We start from the raw sequence: 17,663 nt of genomic DNA, 5'->3' as shown, positions 1-17,663 counted from the left end.
CCTCTCCTCTTCCCACTCTTCTCCTCTCCTCTCCTCCATCCCCTCTCCTCTTCCCACTTCTCCTCTCCTCCATCCCTCTCTCCTCTTCCCATTCTTCTCCTCTCCTCCCAGGTTCTCCCTTTGCGCGGGCCAGTCTGAAGAGTTCAAAGCTGGAGGGCTCTAACTTCCATAAGAGGGAGCGTCGTCTGCGTTTCTTCATCCGACGCATTGTGAAGACCCAGTATTTCTACTGGAGTGTACTGTGTCTGGTGGGACTTAACACCATGTGTGTGGCTGTAGTACACTACGACCAGCCTGAACCACTCTCAGACTTCCTCTGTGAGTAGACATACAGGGAGGGAGGTTCGGAGGGAGGGAGGGATGGAGGGTGGGAGGGAGGTATGGAGGGTGGGAGGGAGGGGGGAGGTATGGAGGGTGGTAGGGAGGGAGAGATAGAGGATGGGAGGGAGGGATAGAGGGTGGGAGGGAGGGATGAAGGATGGATGGAAATTCTAGATACTTTTCTTTATTTCTCTCTCTACCTCTGTCACGTTGGCTTAAAGGACATTCTGTCACGTTGGCTTAAAGGATATTCTGTCACGTTGGCTTAAAGGATATTCTGTCACGTTGGCTTAAAGGACATTCTGTCACGTTGGCTTAAAGGACATTCTGTCACGTTGGCTTAAAGGACATTCTGTCACGTTGGCTTAAAGGACATTCTGTCACGTTGGCTTAAAGGACATTCTGTCACGTTGGCTTAAAGGACATTCTGTCACGTTGGCTTAAAGAAGATTCTGTCACGTTGGCTTAAAGAAGATTCTGTCACTGTAACGATTGATGTCGGATTTAGACCAAAATGCAGCGGGGAAATGTGCACTCATCTTCTTTATTATAAACGGACAAGAAGGAGAACCAAAACAAACACGTACACAAAGAAACCCAACGACTAATCACAGGCTGGTAAGGCACAAAGCTATACACAGCATAATCTCCCACAAAGTACTCAACAAACACATACCTATAAATAGGACTCTCAAACAGAGGCAACTAGAAAACACCTGCCTCTAATTGAGAGTCCAACCCCAATAAACAAAACATAGAAATACAAAAGACTAGACAGAACATAGAAATACACTAAGATAGAACAGTGCCCAAAAACCCCCGGAATACATAAATCAAATACCCTACTAAACAAACCACCACCCCGAACCACATAAATAAATACCCTCTGCCACGTCCTGACCAAACTACAATAACAAATAACCCCTATTACTGGTCAGGACGTGACAGTCACGTTGGCTTAAAGGAGATTCGGGAGACAGACACAGGAATGCGTAATAGTTGTTTTTATTAAGCCCCAAATTATGGCGTGCCGTGTAAAGGCACGGGGACAAAGGCCAAACAAACACGTAACAAAAACACAGGCTTGAAACCCAAACAAAAGAGCGAGGAGAACCTTGAATAAATAACACACGCACACAATGATTAACACACGGGACGAGACCCGTAATCATCTGAACAATCCACAAGGGCACGAAAGCCCAAAACACACAGCACAGGTACTCACACGCACCAACGGACATTATAACAATAATCGACAGCCCAATGGAAACCAAAGGGCACACTTATACAAGTACTAATCAGTGGGAATAGGGGACAGGTGTGCGTAATGAAAGTTCCGGAGGGATCGTGACAGTCTTTCTGCCTCTCTGATTGCTTCTTACAGTGAATTTTTCAATGCCCCTCTTTATTCCTTTTCTTTTGATATCATCCTCGTGTATTTTCTTGCTTGCTCGCTCATGTCTGATCTTTCCCGCTCTCTCTCCCCCTGTTCCCTCTCTCTTTTCACCTCTTCCAGACTTTGCAGAGTTCGTCTTCTTGAGTATCTTCATGTCTGAGATGGGTATAAAGATTTATGGACTGGGGTCACAGCCTTACTTTCACTCCTCCTTTAACTGCTTTGACTGCATTGTGAGTGGTGGAACTCGTCTACTCTAGGGTACACACGGTGCATATGTGACACGCGCACACACACACACACACACACACACACACACACACACACACACACACACACACACACACACACACACACACACACACACACACACACACACACACACACACACACACACACACACACACTAATACAGTAAACACACACACTCACATATCATTTTTGACCGCATGTTTTGGATAACATCACTAATCGTGTGTGTGTGTGTGGCAGGTAATATGTGGCAGCATATTCGAGGTGCTGTGGGGTTTTATCCAGCCTGGGACATCCTTTGGTATCAGTGTGTTACGAGCTCTAAGGTTACTGAGAATCTTCAAAGTCACCAAGTAAGTCTCTACTGACTTTGATTCAACCTCTGTATCGGATATCTTATCAATCTGTTTGTCAGCATGTCTCATTAACAAACGACCATGAAAGGCAATTAGAAATGTATAGGCTTTTCTAAACTCTCTCTCGCTCACAAGCTCTCTCTCCTCTCTCTCACACTCTCTCCCCACCTCTCTCAGTTCAATTCAAGGGGTTTTATTGGGAAGAAACATGGGAAGAAACATATGTTTACATTGCCAAAGCAATTGAAATAAATAATAAAAAGTGAAAAGTAAATATTACACTCACACAAGTTCCAAAATAATAAAGACATTTAAAATGTCATATTATGTCTATATACAATGTTGTAACAGTGTTGTAACAAATAGTTAAAGTACAACATGGAAAATAAATAAACATCAATATGGGTTGTATTTACAATGGTGTTTGTTCTTCACTGGTTGCCCTTTTCTTGTGGCAACAGGTCACAAATCTTGCTGCTGTGATTTCTCTCCCCTGCCCCTCCCCTCTCTCTACTGCTCTCTCTCTCTCTCTGTCAGGTACTGGGCGTCTTTGAGGAACCTGGTTGTATCTCTGCTCAACTCCATGAAATCCATTATAAGCCTGCTCTTCCTCCTCTTCCTCTTTATCGTCGTCTTCGCTCTGTTGGGCATGCAACTCTTCGGAGGACAGTCAGTACCTCCTCTTCTTTCCCCTCTTTTCTTGCCCCTTTCATCCTTCCTCCCCCTTCCTTCCCTTCCCCTGTCACTCTTTATCTTCAGTGTCTGACTGTTTGGTGTCATTTTTAATCTCTCTCTCTCGCTATCTTTCTCTCGCTCTCTCTTTCTCTCTTCCTCCATTTCTCTCTGTTTATCCTCTAGGTTTAATTTTGAATCTGGCACTCCCCCGACCAACTTTGATACTTTCCCTGCAGCAATAATGACTGTGTTCCAGGTGAGTGGATAAAGACGGGAGGGGGGAGTGGAGAGGGGAGAGAAAGGAAAGAGATAATGGAATGAGAAAAGAGGGCAGGAGAAGAGTGGGAGTGGTAGCACGCTGGAAATGGGGGATAGGAGAGAAAGAAAGAGGATAGATGAGTGTAAAGGTAGGGAAAGGTGAGTGTGTAAGCAGTCCCAAGATAAGCAGTCCTAACATGTGCAAAGCGTGTGTTTATATGTGTGTGTGTGTGTGTTTAAGAGTGTGTGTGTGTGTATAAGAGTGTGTATGCTTAAGTGTGTGTGTTTAAGAGTGTGTGTGTGTGTGTGTATAAGAGTGTGTATGCTTAAGTGTGTGTGTTTAAGAGTGTGTGTGTGTGTGTATAAGATTGTGTGTGTGTGTATAAGAGTGTATGTGTACAGTAGTACAAGTGTATGAGTGTCTGTGTGTGTACAGATGTAGGATCTTCATTTTAGCTCTTTTCTTTTGTTTCTGAGAAAAGTCCCGCTCCGCAGAAAATGCAAACTTGTAGTGTATTCAAGGTATAAAAAGGCTTCTAAAGGTTGTAATTTCCACTTTAAAATGTCAACCCCTACAAAAAATGTCCAGTAATTATAATCCACATAATAATTCACATTTCCTGTTGCTGGGGGATTTTTTTCCTGCTATAGCAAACTGCCTCAAATGAAGATCCTACATGTTTATTAAGAGTGTCTTCTCCCCCAGATCCTGACCGGAGAAGACTGGAACATGGTTATGTATGATGGAATAGAGTCTCAGGGAGGAGTCAACAACGGAATGGTCTTCTCAGTCTTCTTCATCGTGCTCACACTTTTCGGCAACTGTATCCTTACACACACACACACACACACACACATGCACACACCCACACACATAGACAGACCCACACACATACACACACACACACAAGCTCGCACATGAATATGCACACACACACACACACACACACACACACACACACACACACACACACACACACACACACACACACACACACACACAGTGTAGTTTCTGTCTTTAACCCTTTGCTCTCAGACACTCTGCTGAATGTGTTCTTGGCCATTGCTGTGGACAATCTGGCCAATGCACAGGAACTCACTAAGGTACAGTACTTTGTACACTGACCTAGCCACGCCTACTGGGGTCAAATAGAATGACCCTTCAGTTCAGGAAATGACCTCTCACCCTGTCAGCTCTAGCTCCCCATCAAAAATGATTTGTATATTGACAGATATTGGACTGAATGCTCTAACAATGGGAATAAATGTCTGCAAGGCGGAAGGCAGGCGGGTGAGGCGGGAACATTCTAGACAATGAGAGGGCAGATACGCATGTGAACAACAGGCATGCCACGTGTGTCCACTGATATCAGTAATAACCTAAACATTCTGAAACTTTTATTCAATCAAATAAGCCTCACTTTGCAAATTAGCAATTACATTTTATATTGACCAAATTCAAAATTCTCTCATTGTCGCCATACAAAAAAATCCCTACTTGGTCTGCTTCACGCTTTATTCTCGCGTGGCCTGATTTTGGGGCCGGAGTCAGCCCTCTCGCTTCACCTCTTCTTCTGTGTCTCCATGTATCTGTATCTGTCAACGTCCCTCTTTCTCCTAACTATAACTATATCTATAAAGGTCATTGCTCTCTTCTCTCTGTCTACCATCTGTATCAACCTCCTCTATCTCTTTTTATCCCCCCCTCTCTCCCTCCTATGTATTTCCTCCCCCCCCCCCCCCACTCGCTTTCTTTGGTAGGACGAGCAGGAAGAGGAAGCCGCTTCCAAGAAAAATGCTTTGCAAAAAGCCAAGGAGGTGGCCGAAGTCAGCCCTCAGTCTGCAGCCAACCTGTCCATAGCGGCGTAAGTATCTCTCTTTCTTTCTCTGTTTCCATATCTCTCTCTGTTGTTTCTCTCATCCTTGCCCTCTCATCTCTCTTAGTGTGTTCACTTTTCAGCTGCACATACAGACACCTGCGTACTTGCTCGCTCGCATACACACACACAGACACACACGCACATGTTCACACAGACACACACGCACAGACATACACGGAGACAAACACACACACACACACGCACAGACACACACGCAGACAAGCACGCACACACACACACACACACACACACACCACACACACACACACACACACACACACAGACACACACACACACACACACACACACACACACACACACACACAGTGTTTGATCTCCTCCTCCAGTAGGAAGCAGTGAGTCTTAGATCCTTTCTCTGCAGCTCAGTTCTCTCATGGTGAAGTTCACAGTGTGTCCACGGTCCACAGCCCTTATAATGTCCCAGCAGGGGAGCCTGAGGACGTAGGGACACGTCCAATATCACGCATAGAGTTGACCTCCACTACTAATATAGTAAGGTTACAACTGTTGTTTCTACTCTGAAACATGAACACGTATGCAAGCAAATACTTACATATATACATACACACACGCTCGCACGCACGCACGCACGCACGCACGCACGCACGCACGCACACACACACACACACACACACACACACACACACACACACACACACACACACACACTCACACTCAGTCAATCTCTGATGTAGCCCACTTTTGATGTGTACTTTTGTGTGGTGTGTTGACTATTGTTGTGTGTTGTGTCTTGGACATGTTTTCCTAGTCTGCAAGACAGCTAAAGGTGCACTGATAGGGCAATATTAGGAATGGTTTCCACTAATGATGTGACTGTGACGTCATTCCTAGCACTGCCCCACCGTGCCAGTATAAATCCAAATCATTCATCCGCATATGTGGATGATATAATAGCTTCGCAAGCAGGGATTTTCCAAGCTGGAATCTCCACACTTGCTAAAGCAGGTTAGGAGATACTCTGAATCCCTGTCTGGGACTCTGGGAAGACGATTTCTCTCTGGATCTAAATGGGTTACACTTTACCTGACCCCTCCTTCACAAGGCCGACATAACACTATTATAATGATGACATAACACTATTATAATGATGACATAACACTATTATAATGATGACATAACACTATTATAATGATGACATAACACTATTATAATGATGACTTAACACTATTATAATGATGACTTAACCCTATTATAATGATGACATAACACTATTATAATGATGACTTAACACTATTATAATGATGACATAACACTATTATAAGGATGACATAACACTATTATAATGATGACATAACACTATTTAAGTGATGACATAACACTATTATAATGATGACATAACACTATTATAATGATGACTTAACACTATTATAATGATGACTTAACACTATTATAATGATGTCATAACACTATTATGATGATGACATAACACTATTATAATGATGACATAACACATGTTATAAACATGTCATGACAACAAGAAGACCTGGGTAATGGTTTGTGACTTGAGATATCCGCTGTAAGAGAACATTATTGTCTCTCTGTCTAGTTGTAGAGGAGAGATAGAAACTGCCTCCGTTTGAAGGGCAGTCTGTGTTTGGTAGAATGAATGGAGAGATGTGTAGATACTCTGAAGACTTTAGAATTTGTGCAACAGAGACAAAATGTGAGATAGAGAGATATGGATGCCTGTGTAGTGGAAGGGAGATGTGAATCCTGAGATAGAGAAATAGTATGAGAAAAGTCTAGAGGGATAAATCAAGTTTGTGCAAGAGAAAGAAGAGAGAGAAAGGAGAGAGAAAGGAGAGAGAAAGGAGAGGAAGATAAAAAGAGAAAGAAAATGAGAAAAGAATAGAAATGGGGAGAGAGATGAATAGAGACATAGCAAGATGGCTGTCTGAGCAGTGTGAGTTGAAATGGTGTGTGTGTATGTGTGTGTGTATGTGTTAGTGTAAAGTCGTGTGTGTGTGTGTGTGTGTGTGTGTGTGTGTGTGTGTGTGTGTGTGTGTGTGTGTGTGTGTGTGTGTGTTGGTGAGGGTTGAGGAGTGTGTTGCCTCATTCACACTATAGGGCCGACCCTAAATGTACTGTGCTGGCTCAGCCATGATTCTTTCCAGCATGGTTCTTTCCAGCATGGTTCTTTCCAGCATGGTTCCAGCCACTCTGATGGATGCGTAGCCAGGCCAGGCCAGCCCAGTACAGTACAGCCCAGTACAGTACAGCCCAGTACAGCTCTGCTTGGCTAGGTTCTGGTTGGTCATATAGTGTGAATTAGGCACGCGTGTGTTCTCTGTGTCATGTCACTCACCGACTCTTTCCCTCCTCAGCGAGAAAGTAAACAGCACAGGTCACAACGCTTCCGACCCCTTTCTGGACTGGTATTTACTCATTTATACTCCTTCTGTTTATTTTCGCCCGCTTTTCCTTTCCTCTCCTCCTTTAGACCATCCTGTTTTAATTACCCCCCCTAATTATGATTTTTTTACTCCTTAGCTTTTTTGTTGGTTTTTGAGTTGGCTTATTTTGAGTATATTTTCTGTTGGCTGCTCCCTGCAGTATGGCTGTGGCTTTACTGTGGTTGACTGTGGTCCCTGGGAAAGGGAGTTAGTGGGGCCGGGGCGCCATTTTGGTTCTTTCGTTGGCAGCATCTCAAATGGCACCCTATTCCCCATATAGTGCACTACTGTTGACCTGAGCCTTTCATAAGGGTCGTGCAAAATATGGAGAATAGAGTATCATCTGAGTTTTGCCCTTTTTTCTCAGAACTTCCATTTTGGGTCTTTTTGTTGATGATTCCATTTTGGTTCTTTCGTTGGGTCCTTTTGGGTTGGGTTTCCTGGTCGACTGTGTAATATTCTAACCTTGCCTCAATATCATTCTCCATCTTGTGCCTCTCTCTGTGTGGTTTCCCAAAGTGGGGCTGGTCTGCCCACTGCTTTGGGAAACTGTGGTCGACCATACTCCTTCAGTAGCTCTGTGTTTCTGCCCTGTAGGTCCAGCAAGGTGACCCTTTACACATGTGTGTGTGAGCTCTATAATGTGTGTTTGTGTATTTGCTTGTGTTTATATTTCTGTATACCTGTGTATGTAGGATTCTGTATGTCTGTGTGTTTGTATATTTGTAAATTGACTCAGATACCACTGCTTAACCTGGTATTTGACACTCTCTTAACCTCCCCACCCATCCTCTCTTTTCTCTCCCTCTCTGCCTCCCCTCCTTCTCCTCTGCTCTCCATCATGCTCTCTGTCTCTATTTCTTAACCTTTTCTCCTCGCTCTTCTCCCCTTTCATCCAACTCTCTGTCCATCTGTCTCACCTTTCCTCCATCTTGCCTCCCTCCTCTTTCTCCTCTTTCTCTCGCCTGCTCTCTTCTCTCATCTCTTCTATCCTCTACCTCTCTCTCGGTCCCCCTCTCTCTGTCCCTCCTCTCATCCTTTCCCCTCTCTCCGTCCCTGTAGTAAGGAGCAGCAGAAGAACAATAAGGGTGGTAATAAGTCTGTGTGGGAACAGAGGACCAAGGAGCTGAGGAAACAGACTCTAATGACCAGCAGAGAGGCCCTCTACAACGAACTGGACCCAGAGGACCGCTGGAAGGCAAGGAGAGAGGGAGGGAGGGGAGAAGGATGGAAGGAGAGTGGAGGGATGGAAAGGGGATACCTAGTCAGTTGCACAATTGAATGCATTCAGTCAAAATGTGTCTACCGCATTTAAGCTGAATCAGAGAGGTGCGGGGGGCTGCCTTAATCGTCATCCACGTCATTGGCGCCAGGGGAGCAGTTGTTGTGGGGGTTAACTGCCTTGCTCAAGGGCAGAACAACAGATGTTTCCACCTTGCCAGCTCAGGGATTCAAACAAGCAACCTTTCGGTTACTGTCCCAAGCTCTCACCTCTAGGCTACCTGCCACCCCAGAGAGGGGGGTAAGGAGGGAGGTGGGTAAGGAGGAAGGGAGATAGTGAGAGACAACAAACCAAATGGAAAAAGGTGGAGTGAGCGATGGAACACAGAAAGGGGAGAAATTACGAAAGTTGGTAACACTTTTTATTGGTCTGGGTAAAGCTGATACTTACCTGCTTGATACTTTCTGGTACTTACCTCATATAGTTAATCATAATTGATAACTACCTGGTAATTACCTGGTGCCAAATGTGACATATTGGTTGGTGCCTTTGTCAATTTACCAATAATTGAATCAAGTTTTTGAAAAATTAAGCGTTATAGGAGGTTATATGACCTCTGGGATGCTAATGATATTATGCCTCTCCTTGATTCCGCCTGGCCTTCTTCGTCTGTCCCCTGCTTACAACTCTCCCAACCCAACCTTTCCCTCCCTCCCCCCTCCCCTTTCTTCCAGGTGAACTACTCCCGCCACATCCGTCCTGACATGAAGACCCATACAGACCGCCCTCTAGTGGTGGACCCCCAGGAGAACCGCAACAACAACACCAACAAGACCACCAAAGAGCCTGACCCCCGCCTCAGCCAGCAGCATGCCGACAAGCTGCTCCGCAAGCAGACACACGTCCACGAGAGAGGAGGTGGGGGAGGAGGAGGTGGGGGCTCAGGGTCTGGTTCAGGCCCTGGAAGGCCCTACGAGCGGGCAGACTCTACAGAGAGCCGCAGGAGCCGTAAGGAGAGCAAGGAGCACCAGGAGCTCCAACACCACCACTCCTCCCATACCCGCCTAGATGCAACGATGCTGGGACAGAGTGGAGAGGAGAGGCCCCAGAGAAGGCACCACCACCCACGGGGCCAGGCGGGCTCATCGGAGCACAGGAAACCCCGCCAGCACCGCATGCCCCCAGAGGACGAAGAGGGGGGAGGTGGAGGTGGTGGAGGAGGAGGAGGAGGTGGGGAAAGGCGGCACAAGAGCAGGGGGACAGAAGGAGAAGGCGAGGGGGAGCAAGAGGGGGGTGATGGAGGTGAGAGGAGGCAGAGACGGCATCGCCATGGCACTCAGTCGGGGTGTGATGGTGAAGGGAAGAGGACGCGGCCACACCGCAGGAAGTGAGGGAGACCTTGACACACACAGACCCACACACACACATATATACGCACTCACACTTTCCTCTGTCAACCAGTGTCCTTATACAGTAGTTCTCAGAACCTTTCTGACATTTCCGTACTCCTTCTCTTCCATGAAGCTCTCGTTTCTCCCTCTCTTCCTTTCTTTCCTTCTCTTTCTCTCTATAGGGATGGTCCCAACCTGTCCACCACACGGCCCATCCAGAAGAGCCTCTGTAGACAGGACAGCCAGTACAGCGAGGACATGGACAATGTCATGAACAGTAAACTGGCCACCAGCCAGCCCCAGCTACCCCCAGGCTCCACCCAGCAGCCCTGCCCAGCCTCGGGCCTCCCCAGCCCAGCCAACCACACTACTCCAGGCCCAGGCTTCGGCCCTGCAGGCCTCAACACTCACCTGACCAACAGCAGCTCCCACCTGGGCCCAGGTGGAAGCCTGGTTCCTGCATACGGAAGTAGCACCCGGATACCGGACCACACGGCTGTGGACATACCACCCATGTTTCCTTCCCACAACGCCATATTGCAGGGTGAGAGAGAGGGAAGAAAGAGGAGGGGAGGGGGATGGAGGGAGACTGTGTATGACCAAGGTTTATCAGGTCACATCTTCAGTCAAAACATTGAGAAACAGCCACACACGCCATGCTATTTCTGAATTATTGTTTCTTCCCTTCATTCTTACCTGTCCTTTCCTTTCCTCTCCTATCCACCCCCTCCCTCCCCCTCTGTCTCTCTCTGTCTCTCTCTCTCTCTCCTCCCTCTCTTTCTTGCATCCCTCCAGTCAATAGGAATGCTAACACGGAGCCTCTGCCTAAGAAGGAGGATAAGGATGATGATGATGATGACAAGGGTGATGAAGATGGACCCAAACCAATGCCTCCCTATAGCTCCATGTTCATCCTCTCTACCACCAACCCGTATGTGGGCGCATACATGCACACACACACACACACACACACACACACACACACACACACACAATCACACACACACACACACGTATTTTCATTATTAATTATACACTGCTCAAAAAAATAAAGGGAACACTAAAATAACACATCCTAGATCTGAATGAATGAAATAATCTTATTAAATACTTTTTTCTTTACATAGTTGAATGTGCTGACAACAAAATCACACAAAAATAATCAATGTAAATCCAATTTATCAACCCATGGAGGTCTGGATTTGGAGTCACACTCAAAATTAAAGTGAAAAAACCACACTACAGGCTGATCCAACTTTGATGTAATGTCCTTAAAACAAGTCAAAAGGAGGCTCAGCAGTGTGTGTGGCCTCCACGTGCCTGTATGACCTCCCTACAACGCCTGGGCATGCTCCTGATGAGGTGGCGGATGGTCTCCTGAGGGATCTCCTCCCAGACCTGGACTAAAGCATCCGCCATCTCCTGGACAGTCTGTGGTGCAACGTGGCGTTGGTGGATGGAGCAAGACATGATGTCCCAGATGTGCTCAATTGGATTCAGGTCTGGGGAACGGGCGGGCCAGTCCATAGCATCAATGCCTTCCTCTTGCGGGAACTGCTGACACACTCCAGCCACATGAGGTCTAGCATTGTCTTGCATTAGGAGGAACCCAGGGCCAACCGCACCAGCATATGGTCTCACAAGGGGTCTGAGGATCTCATCTCGGTACCTAATAGCAGTCAGGCTACCTCTGGCGAGCACATGGAGGGCTGTGCGGCCTCCCAAAGAACTGCAACCCTTCACCATGACTGACCCACTGCCAAACCGGTCATGCTGGAGGATGTTGCAGGCAACAGAACGTTCTCCACGGCGTCTCCAGACTGTCACGTCTGTCACATGTGCTCAGTGTGAACCTGCTTTCATCTGTGAAGAGCACAGGGCGCCAGTGGCAAATTTGCCAATCTTGGTGTTCTCTGGCAAATGCCAAACGTCCTGCACGGTGTTGGGCTGTAAGCCCAACCCCCACCTGTGGACGTTGGGCCCTCATACCACCCTCATGGAGTCTGTTTCTGACCGTTTGAGCAGACACATGCACATTTGTGGCCTGCTGGAGGTCATTTTGCAGGGCTCTGGCAGTGCTCCTCCTGCTCCTCCTTGCACAAAGGCGGAGGTAGCGGTCCTGCTGCTGGGTTGTTGCCCTCCTACGGTCTCCTCCACGTCTCCTGATGTACTGGCCTGTCTCCTGGTAGCGCCTCCATGCTCTGGACACTACGCTGACCGACACAGCAAACCTTCTTGCCACAGCTCGCATTGATGTGCCATCCTGGATGAGCTGCACTACCTGAGCCACTTGTGTGGGTTGTAGACTCCGTCTTATGCTACCACTAGAGTGAAAGCACCGCCAGCATTCAAAAGTGACCAAAACATCAGCCAGGAAGCATAGGAACTGAGAAGTGGTCTGTGGTTACCACCTGCAGAACCACTCCTTTATTGGGGGTGTCTTGCTATTTGCCTATAATTTCCACCTGTTGTCTATTCCATTTGCACAACAGCATGTGAAATTTATTGTCAATCAGTGTTGCTTCCTAAGTGGACAGTTTGATTTCACAGAAGTGTGATTGACTTGGAGTTACAGTGTGTTGTTTAAGTGTTCCCTTTATTTTTTTGAGCAGTATATTAATGATGCATTTTTTGTTGTTGTTGCAATGTGTGTGTGTCTGTGTGTGTGTGCTTGTGTGTGTGTGTATGTGTGTGTCTGTGTGTGTGTGTGTGTACGTGCATGCTTGTGTGTGTGTGTGTGTGTGTGTGTGTGTGTGTGTGTGTGTGTGTGTGTGTGTGTGTGTGTGTGTGTGTGTGTGTGTGTGTGTGTGTGTGTGTGTACGTGCATGCTTGTGTGTGTCTGTGTGTGTGATCAGGTTCCGGAGACTATGCCACTACATTGTGACCCTGAAATTCTTTGAGTTTGGTATCCTGTCTACCATCGCTATGAGCAGTATCGCCCTGGCAGCAGAAGACCCCGTCTGGCCAGAATCACCTCGCAACAATGTGAGACACTCATTGCTAGCTCTGTGTCCGTATTAGCTTATATTTACTCTCCATGCTAACGTAGCTATTAGCTAACTTTTACTTTACTCTCTGTGCTAACTTAGCTAGTTTAGCTAGCTTCTACTTTACCCTCCATGCTAACTTAGCTATTATAGCTAACTTCTACTTTATCCTCAATGCTAACTTAGCTATTAGCTAACTTTTATTTTACCCTCCATGCTAACTGAACTATTAGCGAGCTTCTACTTTACGTCTGCTAACTCTGTGTCTTGTCTCTCCTTTTATGCAGGTTCTGCGCTACTTTGACTATGTGTTTACGGGAGTGTTCACCTTTGAGATGTTGATTAAGGTAATTCTGAATCTATTTCACTCTAGCTATACTTGTAATATTTTGACGTGAGACAGTCAATAACAAAACAAATCCACTCTCTCTGTCTCCCTCACTCTAATGCCCCCCCTCACTCTCTCTCTCACTTTCTCTCTCTCTCCCCCTCTTCCTCATTCCCCCCCCCACCTCTCTCTCAGATGGTGGATCTGGGCCTGGTGTTGCACCAGGGCTCCTATTTCCGTGACCTGTGGAACATCCTGGACTTTATAGTGGTTAGTGGTGCTCTGGTGGCCTTCGCCTTCACGTAAGTTACCCTCCTGCCCCGTCATCTCCTCTCCCCCAACTCTCTCTCTCTCTCCTGTCCTGCCTGCTGCCCCATCTCCTCCTCTCCCCCATCTCCCCCTCTCTCCTCTCCTCTCTGCCCCCTCTCTCTGCTGTCCTTGCAAGGGGTCATAACGTCACTGCGCAGACAGCCTCACAGGCGCCCTGGAGCAAAGCCCCACTCTCTCTCTCTCCTCTGTCGCTCTCTCTTCTGTCACTCTCTCTTCTGTCACTCTCTCTTCTGTCACTCTCTCTTCTGTCACTCTCTCTTCTGTCACTCTCTCTTCTGTCACTCTCTCTTCTGTCACTATCTCGTCTCTTTATATCCCATGCTCTTGTTCTGTCTCATGTTCACACTCCCACACTCTCTCTCTCCTGTCTCACTCTGTCTCAGTCTTAGCTCCTCTGTCTTGCTCTGTCTCACTCGATCGACAACCTTCCCACAACCTTCCCATAACATCCAACTCCCCAGGCTACTGACACTACCGTTTCCCCAATGCCCCTTTCAATCATCGTTCGCCAGAGGAAACCCCTTTCCCCTCCTCCTGTCCTTTATCCCGCTCCCCATCTCACCTGCCTCCCTCGCTCTTCATTTCTACTTCTCCCCCTGCGGTCCAACACTATCCCCCTCCCCCTTTCTCTCCCAACGTCCACTACGCCCCCCTCTCTCGCTCCTCTCCTCCCCCTTATCTCCCGTGGGTGTGAGGACCACCCCAGGCACCTGTAACCCTTTAGTGTCCCAGGCGGTTCTGGAGCTGAGGGGTAGGGGCCGCACCCCTCCTCCCCCCCTCCGACGGAGCAGGTATTTCAGCTTCCTTCTTCTGCCTGAGCTTGGGCTGGTAGTGGGACAGGTGCTATGGCTGGTGATGGAGCTGGTACTATGGCTGGTGATGGAGCTTGGTGTGGGATGAAGAAGGGTGCCTTAATGGAATAAAGGTTTAGGATGGGGGAAGTGCTGGGTCTAAAGCTAAATGGGGGTGTGGGGAAAGACAAGTGCTGGGGTTGTAGCCGGGATCAGGATGGGGTAAAAAAGAAGAGGGTTAAGGTTGAGACAAGGGGGTTAGGGCTGGAGTGGGGGTGGGGGTGGGGGTGGGGGTGGGGGTAGGTGGGGTTGAGTGAAGAGAGGTGTAGTTCTTGGAATAGTACATTGATGCATTGACCCTCTTGAAAAGAGATGCTGAGTCTTAATGTGACTACCTGGAGCGACACAGGATAGATCAACAGACTAAAGGGAATGGTTGGATTGGGCGTGATGCTAAAATGTGGGTAGGCTTAAAGGGTTGTTTTTGTACTGTGCTAGAACTGTTAGCTTTTTCATGATCCAGACCTCCTATCGTATACCGCGGCGCCTGAAATGGTGTCCAACATTTCTCTAGGCTGGTTGATTTAGACCTAGGATATGATTTTACAATGATTTTATACATAGTTGCATGACATAAAGTCATTGGTTAAGGCTTGTGAGTTGATTATTGTACATGCTACCTGAACACATAGTGCATGAGTTATTCTGATAGTAATGATGTGAGTCTTTCCACGCTAACCCAGTCCCCTTATACAGGTGGATCATTGAACAATGGAAAAACATGGCGACCAGGGCATTTTGATTCACTCAATTCAGGAATTGAATTTGAAATGTTGAACCCCTTCAAAGAAAATACTGGGATATTTTCAAAACCATTCATTCAATTTCAACTGATCATCTGAATTGACTGAATCAAAATGGAATCGAAAGCCCAACCCTAAAGGAAAGCACGGGTATGAGGATGATGTGCACATAAGCATACATACATACTTGAGGTCCATATACATGCATCTAAGAATGGGAATGGCAATAACTAACAGTCATATCTGTAATGCATATGAACAACCTATCATAGCTCTGAGTATATGATCATTCATTAGCTGATAGGGGTGTTGCGTGTTTCGCAAACAGAAATCACTCCACTTTGTATCTTCCCAAGCATGTCTTATACTTCCTCAGGGAAGGTCCCTTTATTCCACCCTTACTCCCTAGGCCCTAACACTGGCTCCCTTTGCTTAACCATTTGCTTCCCCTCCATAGAGAGGGGCTACAGATTACCATTACAGTGGGCATGCAAGTTTTCTCCTTTAAGGGAGAAAGATTGAAAAAGATACCTGGATGTGCCTGCAGAATACTCCCTCCTTCCCCCCTCCCTCCCTCCATCCCTCACCCCATCCCTCACTCCTTTACTCTGCTCCTGTGGAGAGAAACAAACTGTTCACCAATCCCTTATACATTCCTCCTTCTCCTTACTCCATTTTCATGATCTCCGAATGGATAGGTTCACAGAATGTTAGCATTGCCCAGCTAGCATTAGCATCATTACAGTTGCCTATCCAATAATTTCACATCTGCAGTCATGTGAAGGAGATGAAGGAAAGGATGATTTGTAGGAATATTGGGACACTCAAGGTAGAAGTTGCATCAAACCACAGATCTAAGACCAGATTGTCCTCCCACAAATCCTAACCTTGCCCGTTAGGGTGGTAAAAATGAATATGATTCTAGATCAGTGTCTAGGGACAACTTCATGCTACTCTTCCTCTGAGTGGCCGGTGCTCCAGGGTGGCAGTGGCACCCCCTGTCTGTAGGACTGACCCCCTGATCATGCCATGTTATGTGTGTATGTGTGTGTCACTGTCAAGTGTATGCGTGTGTGTGTGTGTGTGTGTGTGTGTGTGTGTGTGTGTGTGTGTGTGTGTGTATATGTGTGTGTGTGTTTGAGTATTTCATGTATATATGTGTCTTTCTGTATGTATGTATGTGTGTTGCATATATATACGTGTATCTTTCTGTATGTGTGTGTTGCATACTGTATATATGTGTGTCTATCTGAGTGTATATGTATGTTCATGTGTTTCACTTTCTGTGTTAGGCCTGCGTTTTTAGTCTCAGGGTATAATGGAATGTTTGACAAAGGTCCAGACAGACAGACAGACAGACAGACAAACAGGTAGCAAGACAGACAGACTCTGATAGATCAGTCAGATAGTCAGAGACTCTGATAGATCAGTCAGATAGTCAGAGACTCTGATAGATCAGTCAGACAGCAAGACAGACAGACAGACAGACAGACAGACAGACAGACAGACAGACAGACAGACAGACAGACAGACAGACAGACAGACAGACAGACAGACAGACAGACAGACAGACAGACAGACAGGCTGATACTCTGATAGATCAGTCAGAGAGACAGCAAGACAGACAGAGAGAGAGAGACAGAGATCAGTCAGACAGACAAAGATTGTGATAGATTAGTCAGACAGACAGACAGACAGACAGAGACGCTGATAGATCAGTCATATAACAGTGAAACTCACAGGGCCAAAGCAGACTCTCACAGATAAAGATAGTGCCCTTATTCAATTGGTCGAAATCAAGCAGCATTGCAGATAGAACGAGTGCTCCCATTGGAGATCTGTATCACCACTTTGATCTAATTACTCCGGCATCCAGTGTCTGGCCTGATGATCGGTAGTATCTGGGCTCGTGCCGTCATCCTGCATGCCTCTCAAATAAATAGAAGAACCGCTGTGCCTGAACATAATGCCCTTCCCAAGGCAGGACACTGATAGGCCGAAACTGGTACACACCTACACTACTGGACCAGTCAGATGACTGGAAGGGAAGTGGTTTGATATTGGTTACTATGGTTACTAACATGGATGCTCCCCTCAGTTGACCCTATGGAATTGTTAAAGCATCATTGATGTTGAGCATCGATGGTGGCACTAGTTTGCTGCTGTGTCTCACTTACAGAGTTCTCTCTATGTCAGCGTGTGTCTGTGTGTGTGTTGTGTTGTGTGTTGTGTGTGTGT

At 46.8% G+C, this 17,663-nt stretch overlaps 1 protein-coding gene across 1 annotated transcript in view; it reads left to right on the top strand.

The window, feature by feature from the left end:
• LOC115196908 (voltage-dependent P/Q-type calcium channel subunit alpha-1A) overlaps positions 1-17,663 on the top strand; it is a 145,287-nt gene that overhangs the window by 46,449 nt on the left and 81,175 nt on the right. The window contains exons 11-26 of the mRNA XM_029757962.1: positions 112-318; positions 1,838-1,950; positions 2,210-2,322; positions 2,863-2,994; positions 3,184-3,256; positions 3,965-4,082; positions 4,295-4,362; positions 5,020-5,123; positions 7,505-7,555; positions 8,636-8,771; positions 9,530-10,182; positions 10,369-10,730; positions 10,982-11,117; positions 13,042-13,171; positions 13,461-13,520; positions 13,697-13,803. Of these exons, the coding sequence (XP_029613822.1) occupies positions 112-318; positions 1,838-1,950; positions 2,210-2,322; positions 2,863-2,994; positions 3,184-3,256; positions 3,965-4,082; positions 4,295-4,362; positions 5,020-5,123; positions 7,505-7,555; positions 8,636-8,771; positions 9,530-10,182; positions 10,369-10,730; positions 10,982-11,117; positions 13,042-13,171; positions 13,461-13,520; positions 13,697-13,803 (2,563 nt within the window). The remainder of the gene's footprint in view (positions 1-111; positions 319-1,837; positions 1,951-2,209; positions 2,323-2,862; positions 2,995-3,183; positions 3,257-3,964; positions 4,083-4,294; positions 4,363-5,019; positions 5,124-7,504; positions 7,556-8,635; positions 8,772-9,529; positions 10,183-10,368; positions 10,731-10,981; positions 11,118-13,041; positions 13,172-13,460; positions 13,521-13,696; positions 13,804-17,663) is intronic.

The sequence above is a fragment of the Salmo trutta genome, chromosome 1 (genome assembly GCF_901001165.1).
Source record: "Salmo trutta chromosome 1, fSalTru1.1, whole genome shotgun sequence".
In the NCBI taxonomy this organism is placed as follows: Eukaryota; Metazoa; Chordata; class Actinopteri; order Salmoniformes; family Salmonidae; genus Salmo; species Salmo trutta.
The sequence above is the reverse complement of the archived record's forward strand: the minus strand, read 5'-3'. Positions and strand labels throughout refer to the sequence as shown.